The sequence below is a fragment of the Prionailurus viverrinus genome, chromosome E1, assembly GCF_022837055.1.
Source record: "Prionailurus viverrinus isolate Anna chromosome E1, UM_Priviv_1.0, whole genome shotgun sequence".
Classification (NCBI taxonomy): domain Eukaryota; kingdom Metazoa; phylum Chordata; class Mammalia; order Carnivora; family Felidae; genus Prionailurus; species Prionailurus viverrinus.
The window spans coordinates 17,995,627-18,014,940 of NC_062574.1; the positions used below are offsets into that span (position 1 = coordinate 17,995,627).

Consider the following 19,314-nt stretch of genomic DNA (forward strand, 5'->3'; position numbering starts at 1 on the left):
TGTATAGGAGGTATTAGGGTTCTGGGGGGAAATCAGCCCCTCCTCAATCTGTGCCAAGTTCACTTGGGAAAATGGCAATAGGAGTCAGGGCTGGCCGTGGATCCCCCTGGGGCATGCCCTGGAGAATGGTAAGAAAATGACTTAAAGAGAAAAAAATCTATTTTAGTAATTAATTGTTTTTGGTGTGTTAAGTACATGGGTTCAACCTGTGTCCTTCCCTCCCCATCAACCCAAGACACATCCTCTAGCTGCCACTCTAATGAGGATGGCCTCTTCCCTCCTCCATGAAGCCCTATCACAGATACTTCCCAGCTCTGGTGTGACACTGGCCCCATGCTGATAGGTCTCTGCACGTTTTAGTTCTGGCTATAAGCTTATTCATAACTGGGGTGGGCAGATAGGATTTGAGGATGAGTGGGGTTTGGCTGCATCCACTTGCATCTCTAGTCATGAATAGCAGGGAAGAGGCGGGGCTCATGTGTCATGTAGCATCAGGGGGAGGAATCGCTTATGTAACTGGGACAACAGATTTAGCAGGTAGAGGAGGCAGAGGCTTTGGATGGGAACAGTAAGCTGTCGGCAGGGGCAACATGCCCGGGTGGTTGCTTCTCATAAGGTAGGCTGTGGGGCTCTGGCAGCCTGTTTAGGGGAGGTGAAGGGGGGACATGGGCTTGAGGCCTGGGAACTGACCAGTGAGGAGAATGTTAGTGATGCCCACTGTGGAGGTGAAACAGGAGGCTATACGGTGAAAATATCCCAACCCCATACTGAGAGGTACAGGACGAATTTCTGATGCTTCATGGAGAAAATGTCTACATACTGATTTCCTAGAGGATTTGAATCATGTCCAGGAAATCTAGGCCTTGGCCCAAAACAAGGGTAGTAGCAATTTTGCCTGGTGCTCAAAAACATATCTCTAAGGTTAAGATTTGAGGGTATGCCCTCTAAGATGGGCAGAATTTGTAATGCCTCAAGGGCAGAGGTTTAGAGTGGCTCCCTTGGTTCTCAGCAGGGTGGCAACATCCAGGGTCCCTGGGTCCGAGGCTGGAAGAGCCTCTGGTCAGGTGTGGGAACTACCAGGTCAGGTCTGGAAGAGCTGTGGGGACTACGGGGGCATCAGTGCCTACATCAGGAGCCCCTGGAGCCGACCCCGTTGCTAATAGAGAAGCCTCTGTCTGAGTGGCCAGTGCCTCAGTTCGTCAACCTTTTTCTGCCGGAGTTTCCCATTAGGCCTCTTACAGGGCATCACCAGCTGAAGGTAGGTCAGTCCCTGGAAGGGGTCTCAGTCTTGGGGAGACATCTAGAAATGGCCAGAGTTTCAATCACCCTATTCTTAATTTCTCTGTACAGATTTTAGGACTTGTGGCTAAAGGCTCCTTTGGAACAGTCTTCAAGGTGCTAGATTGTGACCAGAAAGCAGTATTTGCAGTGAAGGTAGGGACCTAGGTATTCCATATCATTCTCTAGTGTCTGCTTCTATTCTTGGTTTCAGAAAGGTTGGGAGGCATAAACAACGCATAGGAGTCATCACTCCTCTCCTTTTATAGGTGGTGTCCAAGGTAAAGGTCCTACAGAGGGACATCCTGAGGCAGTGCAAAGAGGAGGTTAGCATCCAGGTATGCACAGAGCCCAGGAATGGAGCCTAGGAAGAACTAAACCACAGATGGAGAAAGCACCTTTCCTGTCCAACTGCCCTGCTCTTCCTTATTCTGCCCCCTCCCTCTGCTTCAACCAAAGCAGATCCTGGGAAAGGTAGTTAGCAGCAGCTAATTCTAGGTCCTTCCAGGGAAACCTCTCTAGCATGTCCTGGTGTGTTCATAGTATCATGCTGGTTTTGGGATTACCAGACAGGCAGTCCCTACTATTTTGTTCACCTGAACTTAGAGGTAGGGCAGCAGCTCCCTTTCTACACAACTAGGTTAAATCCTGACTTCTTGGCTGTCTTGATCCTCAGTGCCCTTTTTCCTCCCTAACTTCCTGTTTTTTTCATCCCTAGCGACAGATCAACCATCCTTTTGTACATGGTTTGGGGGACAGCTGGCAGGGAAAACGACACCTCTTCATTAGTGAGTGACTGGTCTCTCTCATTTCCAAGAGTCGTCCCATTGTACTCCACCTGAGATTACCTATCCCTTTGGCTTGTTCTCCCTTGGCTGTTTCCCTTCTCTGAGTGTTTCTGTCTCCCAAAGGGAGGGAACAACATGTGGCATCAGTTTGGGCAAGAGGCCTAAAATGCCTTTGAGCCCAGGCACATTACCCCCCAATATCACCTAGACTTCTGGTCCTTTGCAGTGTGCAGCTACTGCAGTACAGATCTGTGCTCCCTGTGGTCCTCTGTCGGCTGCTTGACTGAGGCTTCCATCCGCCTCTTTGCTGCTGAACTGGTTCTGGTGCTGTGTAAGTGAAACAGAAATGGTAATGGAAATGAGGGAAGACTTAAGGGGGAGGGGCAGAGAGAAGTGGTATTAACTCTGGAGGTCAAAGAACAGGAATAGGGATGGGATGGGAACTACCAGGGAAACTGGAAAGACAGGAGAGCTTTAGCACACCCCATTACTTGCTGTCATCCACAGGCTATCTCCATGATTTGGGCATCATCCACCGAGATGTGAAGGTAGAGTTAAGCACTTTTTCTCTGTCTGAAGTGGGGTATCACTAAGAAGTACCAACAGATCTAAGAAGGGAGAGGGGAGATGAGGATAGCTGACCTTGGGGCCCTCAAGGGTGCTAAGGATTTGGGCAAGAGCCCTCAAAGTATAGACTTGAATACTGAATAGGGCATCTTCCTCAGCGGACAGGTATATATGATAAAAGAAGGTCAAAAGGAAGATGAATAACCTCTCACTTGTGATTTTTCAGATGGAGAATATCCTTCTGGATGAACGAGGTAAGTCCTTTCCTTTTCCTAGCCCCAGAATTAGAGGTACTGTCAGTTTGGGAATATGTCATGGCTGACAAGGGGTGGAACAGAGTGGTGCTGTTGCATTATCTTTCACAGGCCATGTGAAACTGACAGACTTTGGTTTGTCCCGCCACCTGCCCCAGGGAGCCCGAGCCTATACTATCTGTGGCACCCTTCAGTACATGGGTGAGACAGGGGCTAAAACTGGTGGGGAAGCATTGGCAGAGGATAGCCAATTGATGTCAGTGACACCTGTCTTTCAAATCTAGCCCCAGAGGTCCTGAGTGGAGGGCCTTACAACCATGCTGCTGACTGGTGGTCCCTGGGTGTCTTGCTTTTCTGTCTGGCAACTGGGAAGGTGAGAAGATGGTAGGGATGTTGGGCAAAGAGAGGAGCTCTGCCCTGTAGTGGGAAGAACTTAGGAAATCTTGCCTTATTCCTACTAAACAATGCTACCACTGCCCCCCACCCCCATTCCCCACCTCTTAACTCAGTTCCCAGTGGCTGCAGAGAGGGATCATGTGGCCATGTTGGCAAGTGTGACACACTATGATTCTGAGGTCCCAGCTTCTCTTAACCAGGGGCTCTCACTCCTGCTCCATGAGGTAAGAGTGAACACTACTTTCCTTCTTGACTACCAAACCATTCAATTCTCTCCTTTCCCTATTATTGAAATGAGATTTCCCCATTCCTCTAATAATTTGGTGAGTGTGTGTATGTGTGTGTGCGTGCGCACGTGCTCTAACTTGATCAAATACCATCCTCCCCATGCATAGTCAGTCACTTCTGAGAGAGAGGGCCAGTGCTGCTCTTACCAGGACAGTGCCTCTATTCCCACCTCTGCCCCCAATAATTTCTCCCTCTTTCAAATCCTCTTTAGGATTCTTCTTCCTGCCCTCCACAGCCCATGAACTTCTTCTTTTCCAGCTTTTCTGGTTAGCCCCTCTCCTATCTCATCTATCCTTCATGCTCTATTTGCCTTCAGCTCTTATGCCAGAATCCCCTCCACCGTCTACGTTATTTGCATCACTTCCAGGTCCACCCTTTCTTTCGGGGTGTGGCCTTTGACCCAGAGCTCCTACAGAAGCAGCCAGTGAACTTTGTCATGGAGACACAAGCTACCCAGCCCAGTCCATCGGAGTCCATGCTTTTCAAGAACTTTGACTGTAACCTGGAGTCCTACCTGATCCATCCCAGCCTTGCTTGAGCCCCTCTACTGTAGATTGGGGCCTGAGAACCCAAGGATCTCCTCCACTGCCAACTCAGTATGACCACTTTGATGATCTAGTTTGTTTTTACTCTGTAGCCTCTTACTATTCTGTTCTTCTACTTGTTGGACCAGAGTTCAAATCTTGCGCATTCTGCTATTGGCAGCCACAATTGGCCCTACCCCTCCCTACTCCCTAATACAACTCACCTCTCAATTCAACATCTCGGATCAGTGTTGACCTTTTCCTTCGCTGCATTTCTCCAATGCTCATACCCTGAAGCTTTCAACCAGAGGCTTACTCTACTTTTCCCTTTCCTTGTTTCTCTGCCGTATTTCCTTTCTTGAGAAGTAACACTTCATGGAGTCTCAAGGTGCTGTTTATGTGTTTTATAGGTTTCTCAGAAGTAGTATGAATGTTTTTCAAAAGTCTCAAAAGCTGGCATTTTAACCCCTAAATATGTAGCTAAAACATGTGATCTGGGGGCTCAAAGCCAGTCTGTGATAAATCTAATGTTTAAAAATTTCAAAAGTGAATCTAATAGCCTAAATGTGAGGAATAAGAACTGAAATATGGATGGGTTAAATGTCTTTTCTAGGGCTAATTGGAACAGCTATTGAATTTTTTTTCCAAAACAAAGTCTCCTTGGAAGACACAAGGATTATTAAACTGAGTATTTCCCTAGATGACCTGGGATTCAGTTTCTGATGGGCAAACCAAGGGATTAAGAGGCATGACATCAGCCTTAAGATCTAAGGTTAGAGATGTACTTCAAAGACCTTTTCCTTTTTATTTTTTAAATATATATTTTTTAATGTTTGCTTTTGAGAGAGAGACAGAGCGTGAGCAGGGGAGGGGCAGAGAGAGAGGGAGACATAGAATCCGAAGCAGGCTCCAGGCTCTGAGCTGTCAGGACAGAGTCATATATGGGGCTCGAACTCACAAACCGTGAGATCATGACCTGAGCCAAAGTCAGACACTTAACTGACTGAGCCACCCAGGTGCCCCTCCTTTTTATTTTTTTAAAAAATGTTTATTTTTGAGAGAGAGAGAAGGAGAGCATGCAGGGGTGGGGCAGAGAGAGAAAGAAGAGAGAATTCCAAGCAGGCTCCACACTGTCCCTGCAGAGCCTGATGCAGGGCTCAAAGTCACAAACCAGGAGATCATGACCTGAGCCGAAATCAAGAGTTGGATACTTAACCAACTAAGCCACCCAGGCACCCTGAACCTTTTTCTTTAGTAAGGAAAGTCATCTGGACCTTAAATTTTATACATTTCTGGCATTTATAACTTGTTTTCATTTTTCTAAACTTCTCAAAACCTTCATTTAAAACAAATTTTTTTTTTAAACTCTGTTTATTGAAGTAATCTCTACACCCACTGTGGGGCTCGAACTCAACCCCAAGATCTAGAGTCACATGCCTTTCTGACCAAGCCAGCCAGGCACCCCTCAAAACCTTCATTTTATTATCCTTCAGTTATATTTGATCTCTCTTTACAAACCAAAGAGAGTCTGGAAAGTACTCTGTGTACTTGTGTTTATTAATTCTGTCCCTGGATTAAGCCAGATTTTCCCTGTATAGCTGGCATTTTATTGGCCTCTGCAGAATTACTTTTTCTGGATTGTACTTTGGCAATCCGTAGGAAAATCCCTGTGAAATTTAATAGCTGTGGCTATTGTAAAGGGTGTTTATCATTACAATTCATAATGTTCTGTTTAAGGATGCATGGGAGAAATTTCCTCTGAATTCAGCTGTGCTTTTCCTGAATTGCTGTTTGATTTTACCTTAAAGACACTAAATATTCAACTGACTGTAATTTTTTCTTCATATCAGTGCTATGCCACTTAGAGCCTAATTTGTGGTCCATTTCCAGCAAGTGTTTAGGACTTCACATCGTATATTTTGTATGCTAGCCACATTCTTGGTTCCATCTTCCTTTCCTATCTTTATTTTCCTTATTTTCATTTTTCTGTTTTAATCTTTTTTTCTTACTATATTATCTGCATCTTTGTAATAAGCCTTTTTTGGAATGAGATTGGGATATAAATGAATAAATAAATGTAACAGTAGCCCTTTTGATTATCTAATTTGTTTTTCTTCAGACATTTTTTTTTTTTTTAGCTTTACTACATTTTTTTTTTAAGTTGTAGTGACCAGAACTGCACATTGGATAAAAACCCTGAATACTTGTAATAGGAATTAATGGTTTCTAAAGTAGTTAAGAATATTAGACTGGTGCCTGGATCCACCAATAACTATTTTAAGAGTCTTTACACAAGTTGTCTTAACTTCTCTGAATTGTAGTTTCCTACATATAAAATGAGGGGGGTTATAATCACTGATTCTTAATTGTAGAGAATGGGCTTCTGAGTTCTGTGATGCTTTTTGAAAAAGCAGATGCTGATGATTTTATGATACTGTGTGTCCTGGTCCAGAGTTAATGTTCAGGTCACCCAACATTATATAGCCTCTCTGATCACAGCAGCATATTGGGTTAAGGTCTTTAGGACATGGTTAACATGTCACTAGGGTCCCTTTCTTAGGTCACATCAGATAGCTTTGAGACCATAATCATGTAAGTGCAGTTTGAATTATGTCTTATCAAGTGCCATTTTTAACATACTCTCTTCAATCAGTGGGGCACTATAACAGTGATTCTCAGGGTAGAGTGGAGGGGATGATAGAAAAATCAAAGTTTCAGAAAGTATAATTTAAAAAAGCACTGTCCTCACCCATAGTTTTGATATGCTCATCCCTGGAAGGTAGTCTTTCCTGCCACCCCTGACCCCCACTTAGAATCACTGACCTATGAATACCTTTTACTTATTCATGATAAAATTTTTTATTAGAATTTTATTTAAAAAAATTTTTAAGTTTAGTTATTTTGAGAGAGAGTACACACATGCACACCTGTGAGCAGGGGGGAAGGGCAGAGAGAATCCCATCACAAATTGTGAGATTATGATCTGTGCCAAAATCAAGAGTAGGATGCTTACTTAACCGACTGAGCCACTCAGGAGTCCCTAAAAAATATTTTTATATACAACCTGAAATCATCTTTTAAATTTAACCCTATGCTTTGATTTTTCATTACCTAGAAGAAATCAAATATACCTATCAAAGTGGATATTTTATGCTGCACTCCCTTGTATCTTTTCTAAGAATGTAAGATTATCTTTTCTAAGAATGTAACACCAATCTGTATATTCTCCTTCTAGAAAAGTGTCTTTGTAGTTCTACTCATTGTTTCTTACCTCTAAGTTTCTTTACCATGTATCGATCTGTTTATTAGTTCGTGCATTTAACAAACTGGTAATCACAATTCCTTAGTTACTTCTTTAAATTCTTCAATATAAAAATCTTGTCAAAGCTTTTTAAAAATAAAATTCTATTTAATGCATGATTAATCCCTGTTATGCTGAATTGTGTCTCCACCATACCCCCCCCCCCTTTTTGCATTCATACATTGAAATCCTAACCCTCAGTACTTCAGAATGTGACTGTATTTGAAAAGTCTTTAAAGATGCAATTAAGTTAAAATGAGGTCATATGGGTTGGCCCTAATCCAATGATAGGTGTCCTTATAAAGAAGAAATTGGCGGGGGGGGGGGGGGAGGGGTGCCTGGGTGGCTCAGTCGGTTAAGCGTCCGACTCTTGGTTTTGGCTCAGGCCATGATCTCACAGTTCATGAATTCAAGTCTCATGTTCGGCTCTGTATTGACAGTGCAGAGCCTGTTTGGGATTCTGTCTCTCTGCCCCTCCCCTGCTTGCGTGTTTTCTCTCTCTCAAACATAAATAAACTTCAAAAAAGAAGAAGAAATTAGGACACAGACATACAGAGGGAAGACCATGTGAAGATACAGGGAGAAGACAGCTATCTACAAGCCAATGGGAGAGGCCTCAGAAGAAACCAACTCTACTTGGTCTACCTTGATCTCGGACTTGTAGCCTCCAGAATTGTGAGAAAATAAATTTCTGTTGTTTGAGCCACCCAGTCTGTGATACTTTGTTATAGCAACCCTAGCAAACTAATACAACCACTATGATGAGTTCTAATATATTAATCAGGACATTTTATTTACAAAAAAAGCATGCTACCTTCCTCCCTATAGTTTGGTTTTGTTTATATTCTGAGGAACATATTATTTCAGATTTCACTGGCCTGAGTTTTGCTGGTTTATGGAGCCCCACTGATTAGCAGCTGTTACACTGCCTCCTTTGTTCAGAACTCCCATCATACAGGGGCGCCTGGGTGGCTCAGTTGGTTAAGTGGCCGACTTTGGCTCAGGTCATGATCTCACAGACTGTGAGTTCGAGCCCCGCGTCGGGCTCTGTGCTGACAGCTCAGAGCCTGGAGCCTGTTTCAGATTCTGTGTCTCCCTCTTTCTGACCCTCCCTCGTTCATGCTGTCTCTCTCTGTCTCAAAAATAAATAAACGTTAAAAAAATTAAAAAAAAAAAAACCTCCCATCATACATATCATACACATACTCCATCATATATACATACACCATTCATTGAAGCAGGGCTACTAATTCCACAGTTTCATCCTTGAGTTCACTTAGAACTGCCTGGTGCAGTTCTCAGAGTTGCTGATTTGGCTTATGTAATTGCATTTTTACAAAATAAGTAATATCTAATCCTAAAGTTAAAAACTACAAGTGTTGGGGCACGTGGCTGGCTCAGTTGGTAGAGCATGCAACTCTTGATATTGGGGCTGTGAGTTCAAGCCCCACAATGGGCATAGAGATTACCTAAAAAGAAACAAAAACCCAAGTGTTTTAAATATTTGGACCCCTACTTAATATTATATACAAAACTTAATTCCAGATACATTAAGGATTTAAATGTGATCAAAACATAAAAATTTTATAAGAACATTTGGGAGATTAGATCTATAATCTGTAGGGGCGCCTGGGTGGCTCAGTCGGTTAGGCATCCGACTTCGGCTCAGGTCATGATCTCACGGTCCGTGAGTTCGAGCCCCGCGTCAGGCTCTGTGTTGACAGCTCAGAGCCTGGAGCCCGTTTCAGATTCTGTGTCTCTCTCTCTGCCCTTCCCCTGTTCATGCTCTGTCTCTCTCTGTCTCAAAAATAAATAAACGTTAAAAAAAAAATTAAAAAAATCTACAATCTGTAATGCCCCCGATTTCGAATCCGAGAGACCACCAAGGAACCGATACCGATACAAACGCACAAGGGTTTATTTGCAAGCTCGAGCTTGGGCCCAAGTATACCTGACACAGAGGAGCAGGGACTTGGACCCCTAGATTAAAAGGCGTAGCTGTTTTATAGGGGCCAGTGGCCAATGAGATTGTAACACACACAGAAAGTTGCATAGTCTTGTCAGTCCACATGCAGGTGGCCAACTGAATTACAATTTACCCTATAGTAACTGAACTAAACCATCACTGGTCAGAATTGGCGCGCAAGTTTGGCGGGCAAAAGGTGGAGTTTACATTCTTTGGCGGTTAAGGGTTCTGCATTCCTATATGAGCCGGTTTCCAGTAAGGGTGTGCTCAGCGGCTTGACTAGGGTGGGGGAGTGTCTTAAGCAATAAGTAGGTCATGTGGGGGTTACACATGACATGGTGGGTGTAGCACAAAATGGAGTTAGTCTTGCCTGCTTGTCCAGGGGTAGGGGATTTTTGTTAAATTCCTTGGGTCCCACATTCCCCCCTTTTTCAGAGGATACTATGCAGGACCCAATCATGGGTTCTGGGTTTCTGTCGAGAGAGTCAGTGGTTGGTATTGTTGCCTGAGTACCATGAGTTGAACTGTGTTGACTAGGTCCCTGACAAAAGCCACTAGTCTATTAATGAGGCAGGGCCCAAAGGTCAGAAGGAGGAGAAGGATGATCAGGGGACCGGCTAGGGAGGACAATAAGGTAGTCAGCCAGGGAGAATGATTGAACCATGATTCAAACCATCCCTGTTGCTGCTCTCGCTCTCGTTTTCGCTTGGCTAATCCTTCCCTTACCTTAGCCATTGATTCTCATACTATCTCTGAGTGGTCAGTGTAGAAAAAGCACTCGTCGTTCAGGGAAGCGCAGACTCCTCCTTGTTGTAGAAAAACTAGGTCTAATCCCCTCCTATTTTGGAGCACCAGTTCAGACAAAGACATTAGGGATTCTTGGAGGTGGGAAATGGAGGTTTCTATGCATTCTAGGTCTATATCAATGGCAGCTCTAAGGCTACTGTAGTGGGAGGCCTGGATGGCTAGTGAGGCAATACCCGTCCCTGCGCCAGCCAATCCAATTCCCAGTAGGGAGGTGATGGTGATAGCGGAGATGGGCTCCCTTTTATTTCGCCCGTGGGTATCTGCGCCCTTCCACTGAAGTACCCGCTCATCTGAATGGTAGATGATTCTAGGGAGTAGCTGAGCCAGCACACAGAAGCCCCCAGTTCTGTTTATAACCTGACCGTGAGCACAGGGAGTTAAACCCTCAGAACAAGCCCACCAACTGTCTTGGGGCGGTAGATAATACCCTGTATTATTTGTAGGCTGTGTAATGTTGCACAGAGCCTGGTGGTGGTGTGGAGTGCCTATACAGAGTCCCTGGCCGAACATGGACTGCAAGGTGAGGCCTTTACTACCAGGCTTTGGGTTCCACCTGCAAGCATTAGGGTCCGTGGTTGTGTTATATTGACCCATTATTGTGATACCCTCATAGAAGGGGGGGCGGACGTCATAGCACAGCCAGCAGGATTGGGTAAGATTGGGCTTAGTTGCGTTGAGGAATTTGTAAGCCTTGGACTTCAGGGCCCAAAGAGGGTGCTGAGAAGGGTCGAGGGGGAGGAGAGGGGAGAGGAGAGTCGGGACTGGGGTGCCACCACTGGAGGTGTTGTGGGCAAGATTCAGAGGGTGTGCTGCAGGTGTTGCCTGAGGTTGAGGAGGTACTAGCACAGTGTTGGGGCCTATCCCAAGGGTTTCCCTTGACCTTTCGGTTTCTCTAGTTGTCTGATCATGAATAGGACTCCGTTATCATACCCGCTTTGGTGAAGCCGGAGTCCCCACAGAAGTCCTACCCCCCAATTTGTTTCTTGTTTCCCGGTCTCCGTGAAGGAAATGGTGACTGGATTACAGTAAGGGCGTTCCGAGCATGAGGGGTGCGTAGTATTCAGTTGCATTTTTATGAGGCCGGATGGGTTTTGTGACAGCCAATTGCATGTCCCAGTTTGTTCGCAACCCCATGTTTTGCAGAAGTAGTCTGTCCAGCCACCGCATTTGGAGGCCTTATTATGGTCAGACTGAGAGGGGGCCGGACACACATAAAAACAGGTATCTTGGAGGGCCATCTTGGCCCTCTCGGTGCCACATCCTGGTATTCCTATTCTGCCTTGGTGCCAGGGGTCCTGACTGAATAGTTCACACAAGTCAATAGTCAGATTAGGCCACCAGGTCCCTCTAGGGTGAAGCTCGGACAGCTGGGTTACTACCTGATTAGAGCTTGGGGTGATGATTTGCCAGGTTAGATTAAGTGGTTTGGGGTTGGGTTTAGCCGCGAGGGGATACAGCGCAAGTAATATTAGTGGGGTAAGTGGGAGCGACGCAGCCTTAGCTTTAAGGGATTGTCCTTGTCGGGCTGACTCTTCCATTCCGGAACAAAGTCCTTGAGGACTGCGTGTGGATCAGCTGGCCGGACGTGGATGTAGTGGACCCAGGGAGTTATTCCGTTGACCTTGAGAGCGGTGGGCGTGGTCAGGATCACAATGTAGGGTCTTTTCCAGCAAGGTTGGAGCGTCTGCTGTTGGTGCCTGTGCACGTACACCCAATTGCCTGGTCGATACTGATGGGAGTCAGGAGGCGGCCCGGTCTTGTAGAGGGCCCTCAGCTTAGGCCACACCCGCTCATGGGCTCTTTGTAACATTTGGAGGGAGAAAAGAAATTGTTGGTCATTGAACTCAGCAAGCACTTTAGGTTTCAAGGCAGAAATGATAGGTGGAGGTATACCAAACATGATTTCGTAGGGAGTCAGTCCCATTTTATATGGTGAGTTTCTCACCCTATATAGGGCAAAGGGGAGGAGAGTGACCCAGTCCCCGCCAGTCTCCAAGGCTAATTTAGTTAAGGTCTCTTTTAATGTCCTATTCATCCTCTCTACCTGACCTGAGCTCTGGGGTCTGTGAGCACAATGTAATTTCCAATCTGCCCCCAGTATTTGTGCTACTCCCTGTGTTACCTTAGAAATGAACCCCAGTCCATTGTCGGATCCGATCCTGGCAGGAAATCCATACCTTGGCAGAATGTCCTCCAGCAGCTTTTTGGTCACGGTTTGCGCTGTTTTGTGCTTGGTGGGGAATGCCTCTGTCCACCCTGAAAAGGTATCTACGAAAACTAGCAAGTCCTTGTACCCATACTTTCCAGGCCTTACCTCAGTGAAATCTACTTCCCAGTATGTTCCTGGGCGGTCTCCCCTGAGTTGGGTTCTGGGGTTAGACCCATGGGTGGTGGCGTTGGTTAGCTGGCATGCATGACAGCTTGCCACAATCTGCTTGATCTTTGCTCGAGAGTCTTTAATAATGATCTTAGCATGTCATATGAGGTCTTCCATCTTTCTCGTTCCCGTAGGAGTACTCCGATGCATTTTGGATAGGACTTGTCATCCTAGTTCCTCTGGCAGGATGATGCTGGAGTCTGCGGCCCTCCACCAGCCATGCAAGCATTGGGTCATAGGCAAGCGTTTAATCCATTGTAAGTCAGTGCCAGTATAGTTGGGGGTGTCCGGCAGGGTCGGTGCCCCTGGATCGGGTAGCATGGTTGTTAAAACCTGAGTCACCAAAAGGGCTGCCTCCTTTGCTTTTGAGTCAGCTAGCCGGTTTCCCCTGGCTAGTGGTGTGTCTGCTTTTTGGTGTCCTGGACAATGGATGATAGCTAGTGCCTTGGGCAGCCAGAGGGCCCTTAGGAGTTCAAGAATCTCTGTTTTGTTTTTAATAGTCTTTGCCTCTGCTGTCAGAAGCCCTCTCTCTCTGTAAAGGGCTCCGTGGATATGAGCGGTGGCAAAGGCGTACCTGCTGTCAGTGTAAATGTTTATTCGTTTACCTTCTCCCATGGTTAGTGCCTCGGCCAGGGCGATCAGTTCTGCCCGTTGAGCCGATGTTCCGGCTGCCAATGGCTCTGCCCAGATGATCTCCATCTCTGTGGTTATGGCTGCCCCCGCGTATCTGATTCCTTCTCGGACAAAACTGCTGCCGTCCATATACCAGGTGGCGTCCACGTTCGGCAGTGGCTGGTCCTGGAGATCAGCCCTGACTCCGTGCACCTGTGCCAAAATCTCTTGACAGTTATGCAGAGGGGGGTCCCAGTCTGAGTTAGGGAGTAGTGTTGCCGGATTCAGGGTTGTAGGTGGCTTGAATAAAATTCTGGTGGGGTTTAGCAGTAGGCTCTGATAATGGATCAGACGAGCATTGCTGATCCAGCGGTCTGGGGGCTGTTTGAGTACCCCTTCAATAGCATGTGGGGTAGTAGCATATAGTTTTTGCCCCATGGCTATCTTGTCTGCGTCCTTGACCATAGTGGCCACCGCAGCAATAATTTTTAAGCATGGGGGCCATCCAGTGGCCACCGTGTCCAGCTTTTTAGAGAGATAAGCTATGGGTCTTTTCCAGGGACCTATGTACTGGGCAAGGACCCCTTTTGCCACCCTGTCTTTCTTGTCTACATACGGGTAGAAGGGCTTGGTTAGGTCAGGCAACCCGAGAGCCGAGGCAGACAGCAAGGCCTGTTTAAGGTCATTAAAGGCCTTGTTCATGGCCTCTGTCCATCCAAAATTTTGTTGGTGCCTGGTAGTGTCATAGAGGGATCTGGCCATCTCGGCAAAACCCAGAATCCATAGTCGACAGAACCCTGCCGACCCCAGGAATTCACGTACCTGACGGACGGTTTGCAGCTGTGGGATCCTTAGGACGGTTTCCTTCTGCGTATCTGTCAACCATCTTTGTCCATCCTTTAATTTGTACCCCAGGTAGCTCACCTCTGCTCTGCAGATTTGGGCCTTTTTGGCTGAGGCCTGGTATCCTAGAGCTGCTACAGTCTGGAGTAAGTCCTTGGTGCCTCAACAGGCAAGTGTCCTGGTCCTCCACCGCCAGCAGGATATCATCTACATATTGCAATAAGGTCAAATGAGGGTGCTCAGAACGGAACTCACCCAAGTCTTCGTGTAAGGCCTCATCAAAGATGGTTGGTAAGTTTTTGAATCCTTGTGGTAGTCGAGTCCAGGTGAGTTGGCCATTGATGCCTTTCTCGGGGTCCGTCCATTCAAAAGCAGAAAGGTCTTGGCTCTTGGGTGCTAAAGGCAGGCTGAAAAAGGCATCTTTTAAATCTAATACCGTATACCAATTTTTCTCTGGAGGCAAGGTGGAGAGGAGGGTGTATGGGTTTGGGACCGTGGGGTGCACATCCATTACTCGCCGGTTGACTTCCCTTAAGTCCTGGACTGGCCTGTAATCGTTAGAGTGCGGTTTTCGCACCGGCAGCAAGGGAGTGTTCCATACCGATTGGCAGAGCCTTAATATGCCTGAGTCTAGTAGTCGCCGTATGTGGGGCGTGATTCCCGTTCGCGCCACGAGAGGCATGGGGTATTGGCAGACCCTGACAGGGTCTGCCCCCGGTTTTAGTTCTATGTATATAGCCGGTTGGTGTCGGGCCAGCCCAATTCCCCCAGTTTCTGCCCATGCCTGAGGAAATTCCTGTAGCCAACAGTCAATGTCAGTTAATTGGACTGGGGGCGTCTGGTGGAGACAATATTCGTCTTCCAAACTCAGGACAAGCACCTGAATCAGTTGCCCTTCTTTGTCTAGGATTTTTGCCCCTCCGGGGTGGAAGCAAATTTGTGCCCCCATCTTGGTGAGCAAGTCCCGACCTAACAACGGGCAGGGACATTCAGGGATGACCATGAAGGAGTGGGATACCCGGCCCATGCCTAGGTCCACAGTTCTTCGGGTAGTCCATGAGTACTGTTTGGTCCCCGTGGCCCCTTGCACCCATGAGGTCTTGCTTGCCAATTTCTCCTGGGGTTGTAGTAAGACCGAATGTTGTGCCCCAGTGTCCACTAGAAATTCAACTGGTTGCCCCTCCACTCTGAGAGTTACCCTGGGCTCGGGGAGGGGTACCAAACCCCGACTCCCCTAGTCGTCCAGGTCCTCCATCTCCAATATCTTGGCAGGGGCCTTAGATCTTTTGTTAGGGCCCTCTTCCTTGCAATAAGCACATTGGTTTTTGTTTAGGGCGCTCCCGTCGGGGACCAGGGCCATCCTCCTTACCTGTTCTTGAAGTCAGCTTCTTGAGGTACCTCCGTTTTTCCTGTGGGTCATCCATGGTTGTAGCCAGCAGGATCTTAGCCAGATTTCGGGTCTGCCGGTCGCTTAGTCTGTTGCTCCTCCGGGCTTTCTCTATTATTGTAAACTCTTTCTGCTACTATTATTAAGTCCTGCAGGCTCTTCTCTCCTAGCCTCTCCACTCTTTGTAATTTCCTTTTGATGTCTGGAGCAGCCTGATTAACAAAAGCCATGATAATTGCGGCTTTTGTTTCTGGGGCTTCTGGGTTCAGAGTGGTGTACTGCCTAAAAGCCTTTGTGATTCTAAGAAGGCTGCTGGACTCTCATCCTTACCTTGTCTTACATCATATACCTTGGCCAGATTAGTAGGCTTGCGCGCGGCAGCCTTGAGACCTGCCATTAGAGTCTGGCGGTAGACCCGGAGTCTCTCCTTACCTTCAGCGAGTTGTAGTCCCAGGTAGGGAGGGATAAGGGGAAGGCAGCGTTTATGAGATCTGGGTTTTGAGTCGGCTGTCTGTCCTCTCCCAGGACAGACTTCCGAGCTTCCACCTGTATTCGTTCTCTCTGTTCGGTGGTGAAGAGAACCTGCCAAGAGCTGCTGACAGTCATCCCAAGTAGGCTGGTGGGTAAAGAGAACAGTATCTAAAAGCCCAATTAAATCTTTTGGGTTATCGGAGAACTTTGCATTTTGAGTTCTCCAATTATATAAATCACTGGTGGAGAACGGCCAATATAACACTGGTTGTTCTCCAGACTCGTCGGGAGGCCCCATGGCGCGGAGGGGAAGGGTGGTGGAGTCCGCTGGCCCGTATTTGAGGGTGGGGCCGCCCGGTGCGTCTGCCCGGTGCGTCCGTCCACGTGTCCCTGCTGCTGGCCCAAGCACAGGAATTCCTTCATCAGGGAGGGGTGATGCCCTTCCTGCAGCCCCTGGTGCTTCCAATGGAGGGGCGGAAGGGGGAGGGGGAGCCTGGTAGGGCGGCAGATGAATCAGGTCTTCCGGAGAGGAATCCTGCAAGACCGGATAAAGGGGCGTTTTGGCCTTTGTGTTCAGTCTCCTTCTCAGTTTTCCGCAGGGCTAGAATCTTGGTAGGTCCTGCTTTGGGGGGTAAGAATGGTTTTAGCCAAGAAGGGGGTAGGGCACCTGGTCAGGGTGGCCGTCCGGTTTGTCCTTGAAGATTACGGCCTTGACCTGCAAAATAATAGGTAGGTGGAAAGTTCCTTCTCAGGGCCATCCCACGTCAAAGGTTGGCCATTCTGACATGCAGTAAGTCTGAAATTTCCCTTTTCTTATGTCTGTGCTCAAATTATGAGCCCTTTCCTTAACGTCCAAGAAGTGGGAGAGCATAAGAGACAGGGGGCTGGTTTGGGTCTGCCCCATTTCAATCCACACCAAGACACAAAGAGTTATGACGATTAACAAGGACACAATAACACAGACAAACGTTCCAGCGCGGCCACGGAGACAAAACAGAAAGTAAAACGAAGGGCTGGCTGTCCGTAATGGCAGCCGGCCCCCTTGACAGATGAGGACTTCATCCTCCTGGCGGGGGCAAGGGACGTCTCCCAAGACCTCCGGTTGACGGCTCGCCAGCATGTCCGCTTAAGCCAATGCCAACCCAAAGACAGTTTGGAATTCCTACAGGTAGAGATACAGTATAGAGCTCTCAGAAAATATGTGCGCGAAAGGTATAAGCTGAGTGCACTCACCAGACGTGGGACCCTCCGGGTGGGGTCCTGGGGGTCTCTCGAATCCCGGGACAAGCCCCCAAATGTAACGCCCCCAATTTCAAATCCGAGAGACCACCAAGGAGCCGATACCGATGCAAACGCACGAGGGTTTATTTGCAAGCTCGAGCTTGGGCCCAAGTATACCCGACACAGAGGAGCAGGGACTTGGACCCCTAGGTTAAAAGGCGTAGCAGTTTTATAGGGGCCAGTGGCCAATGAGATTGTAACACACACAGAAAGTTGCATAGTCTTGTCAGTCCACATGCAGGTGGCCAATTGAATTACAATTTACCCTATAGTAACTGTTTGAACTAGCCTATCACTCTGGTTAGAATTGGCGCGCAAGTTTGGTGGGCAAAAGGCGGAGTTTACATTCTTTGGTGGTTAGGGGTTCCATATTCCTATACCAGCCGGTTTCCAGTAAGGGTGTGCTCAGGGGCTTGACTAGGGTGGGGGAGTGTCTTAAGCAAAGTAGGTCATGTGGGGGTTATACAGGACATGGTGGGTGTAGCACAAAATGGAGTTAGTCTTGCCTGCTTGTCCAGGGGTAGGGGATTTTTGTTAAATTCCTTGGGTCCCACACAATCAAGGGATGGAGGAGATGCCTAAACCAAGACAGAAAATGAAAGCACTAAAAAAGAAAAATATATTTATGTAAAAATTTGATGAATGACTCAATCAACTATCTTTAAGACTATCAAGATAGTCTTAAAGGAAAGATAAACAACTTGACCACATAAAAGTATTATATGTATGGCCAAAGATACCATTAATAAAGTCAATGGACAAGGGCACCTGGGTGGCTCAGTTGGTTAAGTGTACAACTCCTGGTTTTGGCTCAGGTCATGAGCTCAGAGTTTGTGAGTTTGAGCCCCAAGTTGGGCTCCATGCTGACAGCATGACAATAAATCAATGGATAAAACTAAATCTAAAAAAATTTTGCAGTGTGATGACAGTTAAGGTCTATAATATAAAACTCCTACAAATTATAATAGAGAACTTATTTTTTATAAAAGGGCAAGGTATATGAAGTGACAAATCAATTAATTACATCTGTATCAGCTGAGGTAGAAGGCTGTATATAAGGACACCTGGTTGGCTCAGTTGGTAGAGCACACGACTCTTGAGAGTTCAAGCCCCACGCTGGGGACAGAATTTACTTAACGAAACAACTCTATACAAGACACTGAGTGAGGGGAAAAAAATGTCAGTGTAAGAAATAATGCCATTTTTGTGAAGAACTCAATGCCTTCTTCCCCTCCGTGTGTGTGTGTGTGTGTGTGTGTGAGAGAGAGAGAGAGAGAGAGAGAGAGCGAACATGAAAAAATGGGAGAGAAGTGGAGAAAAAAAAAAGACACTAGAGACCCCATTCTATGAATCAATTAATTTGGGGTGGGTGGAAATGTGTGTGTAAATAAAGACATACAAAACTTCTGTGTGTATGTGTATGCATATATGTTTTTACAAAGGTGTACACACTATTGTTTACCTCAGGAAGGTAGAATGGACAGGAGGGGAGGCTTTGCCTTTAATATATCTTTGCATTGCATTGTTTCACTTGCTATAAAAAAAAAATCGAATACTTTTATAATTTGAAAAACACCACATTTAAGAAGTTATGCAAAACACCACCAACAAACATCCTATTTATGTTTATGTTACCTATTTATAATGGTATTTTCCCACTCATCTACCCTTCCATATCCCTCCTCATTTGCTGCTGGAAGCACCATATCATTTTGGCTACTCACCTAGCATCTGATACACCAACTACGACAAGAACTAAGCATTCCAATACACACATTTCTATAATACAAGCTTTTACCCCTCGCACTTGGGTTTGTTTTGGTTTTTCTGCCATTTTCCACCCTTGTTTTATTTGCTGAATCTTTTTGATGGAACAGAAGTACATACACCTTGGGATTCTCTCTGCTGAGTCTTGGGAAACCCCAGGCTCAAGTCTGTGTGTGCTCTTACATTGTCCTTCTTCCAGTTTTCCATTCAAGCAACTGTTCTCTGTAGTGCCTGCACGCTGGGACTCTTATGTTTCTAGAGCAGTGCTGCCCAATAGAAGTACAATATAAGCTCCCACACGTCATTTTAAATTTGCTGGTAGCCACATTAAAAAGGTAGAAACAGGTGAAATTCATTTTAATGCATTTTACTGAACCTAACAGACCTAAAATAGAATCTCAACGTGA

General features: G+C 46.5%; 2 protein-coding genes across 2 annotated transcripts; one reads left to right on the forward strand and one right to left on the reverse strand.

Annotated features, from left to right (window-relative positions):
• The first annotated feature begins 85 nt into the window (after window positions 1-85).
• RSKR (ribosomal protein S6 kinase related) lies at window positions 86-5,004 on the forward strand. The gene is made up of 12 exons (XM_047832303.1): window positions 86-616; window positions 1,010-1,258; window positions 1,351-1,434; window positions 1,548-1,616; window positions 1,997-2,066; window positions 2,293-2,397; window positions 2,574-2,614; window positions 2,860-2,887; window positions 2,999-3,088; window positions 3,172-3,260; window positions 3,397-3,507; window positions 3,888-5,004. The coding sequence occupies exons 1-12, from the start codon at window positions 560-562 to the stop codon at window positions 4,107-4,109; spliced, it is 1,215 nt and encodes a 404-aa protein (XP_047688259.1). The 5' UTR covers window positions 86-559; the 3' UTR covers window positions 4,110-5,004.
• Window positions 5,005-9,290: 4,286 nt separating this feature from the next.
• Window positions 9,291-15,994, reverse strand: LOC125151865 (uncharacterized). Its single transcript, XM_047833354.1, has 2 exons — window positions 15,821-15,994; window positions 9,291-15,235 (listed from the first exon to the last, which is right to left on the reverse strand). Exons 1-2 carry the CDS (start codon window positions 15,992-15,994, stop codon window positions 13,973-13,975), a joined length of 1,437 nt encoding a protein of 478 aa, XP_047689310.1. The 3' UTR covers window positions 9,291-13,972.
• Window positions 15,995-19,314: the final 3,320 nt, after the last annotated feature.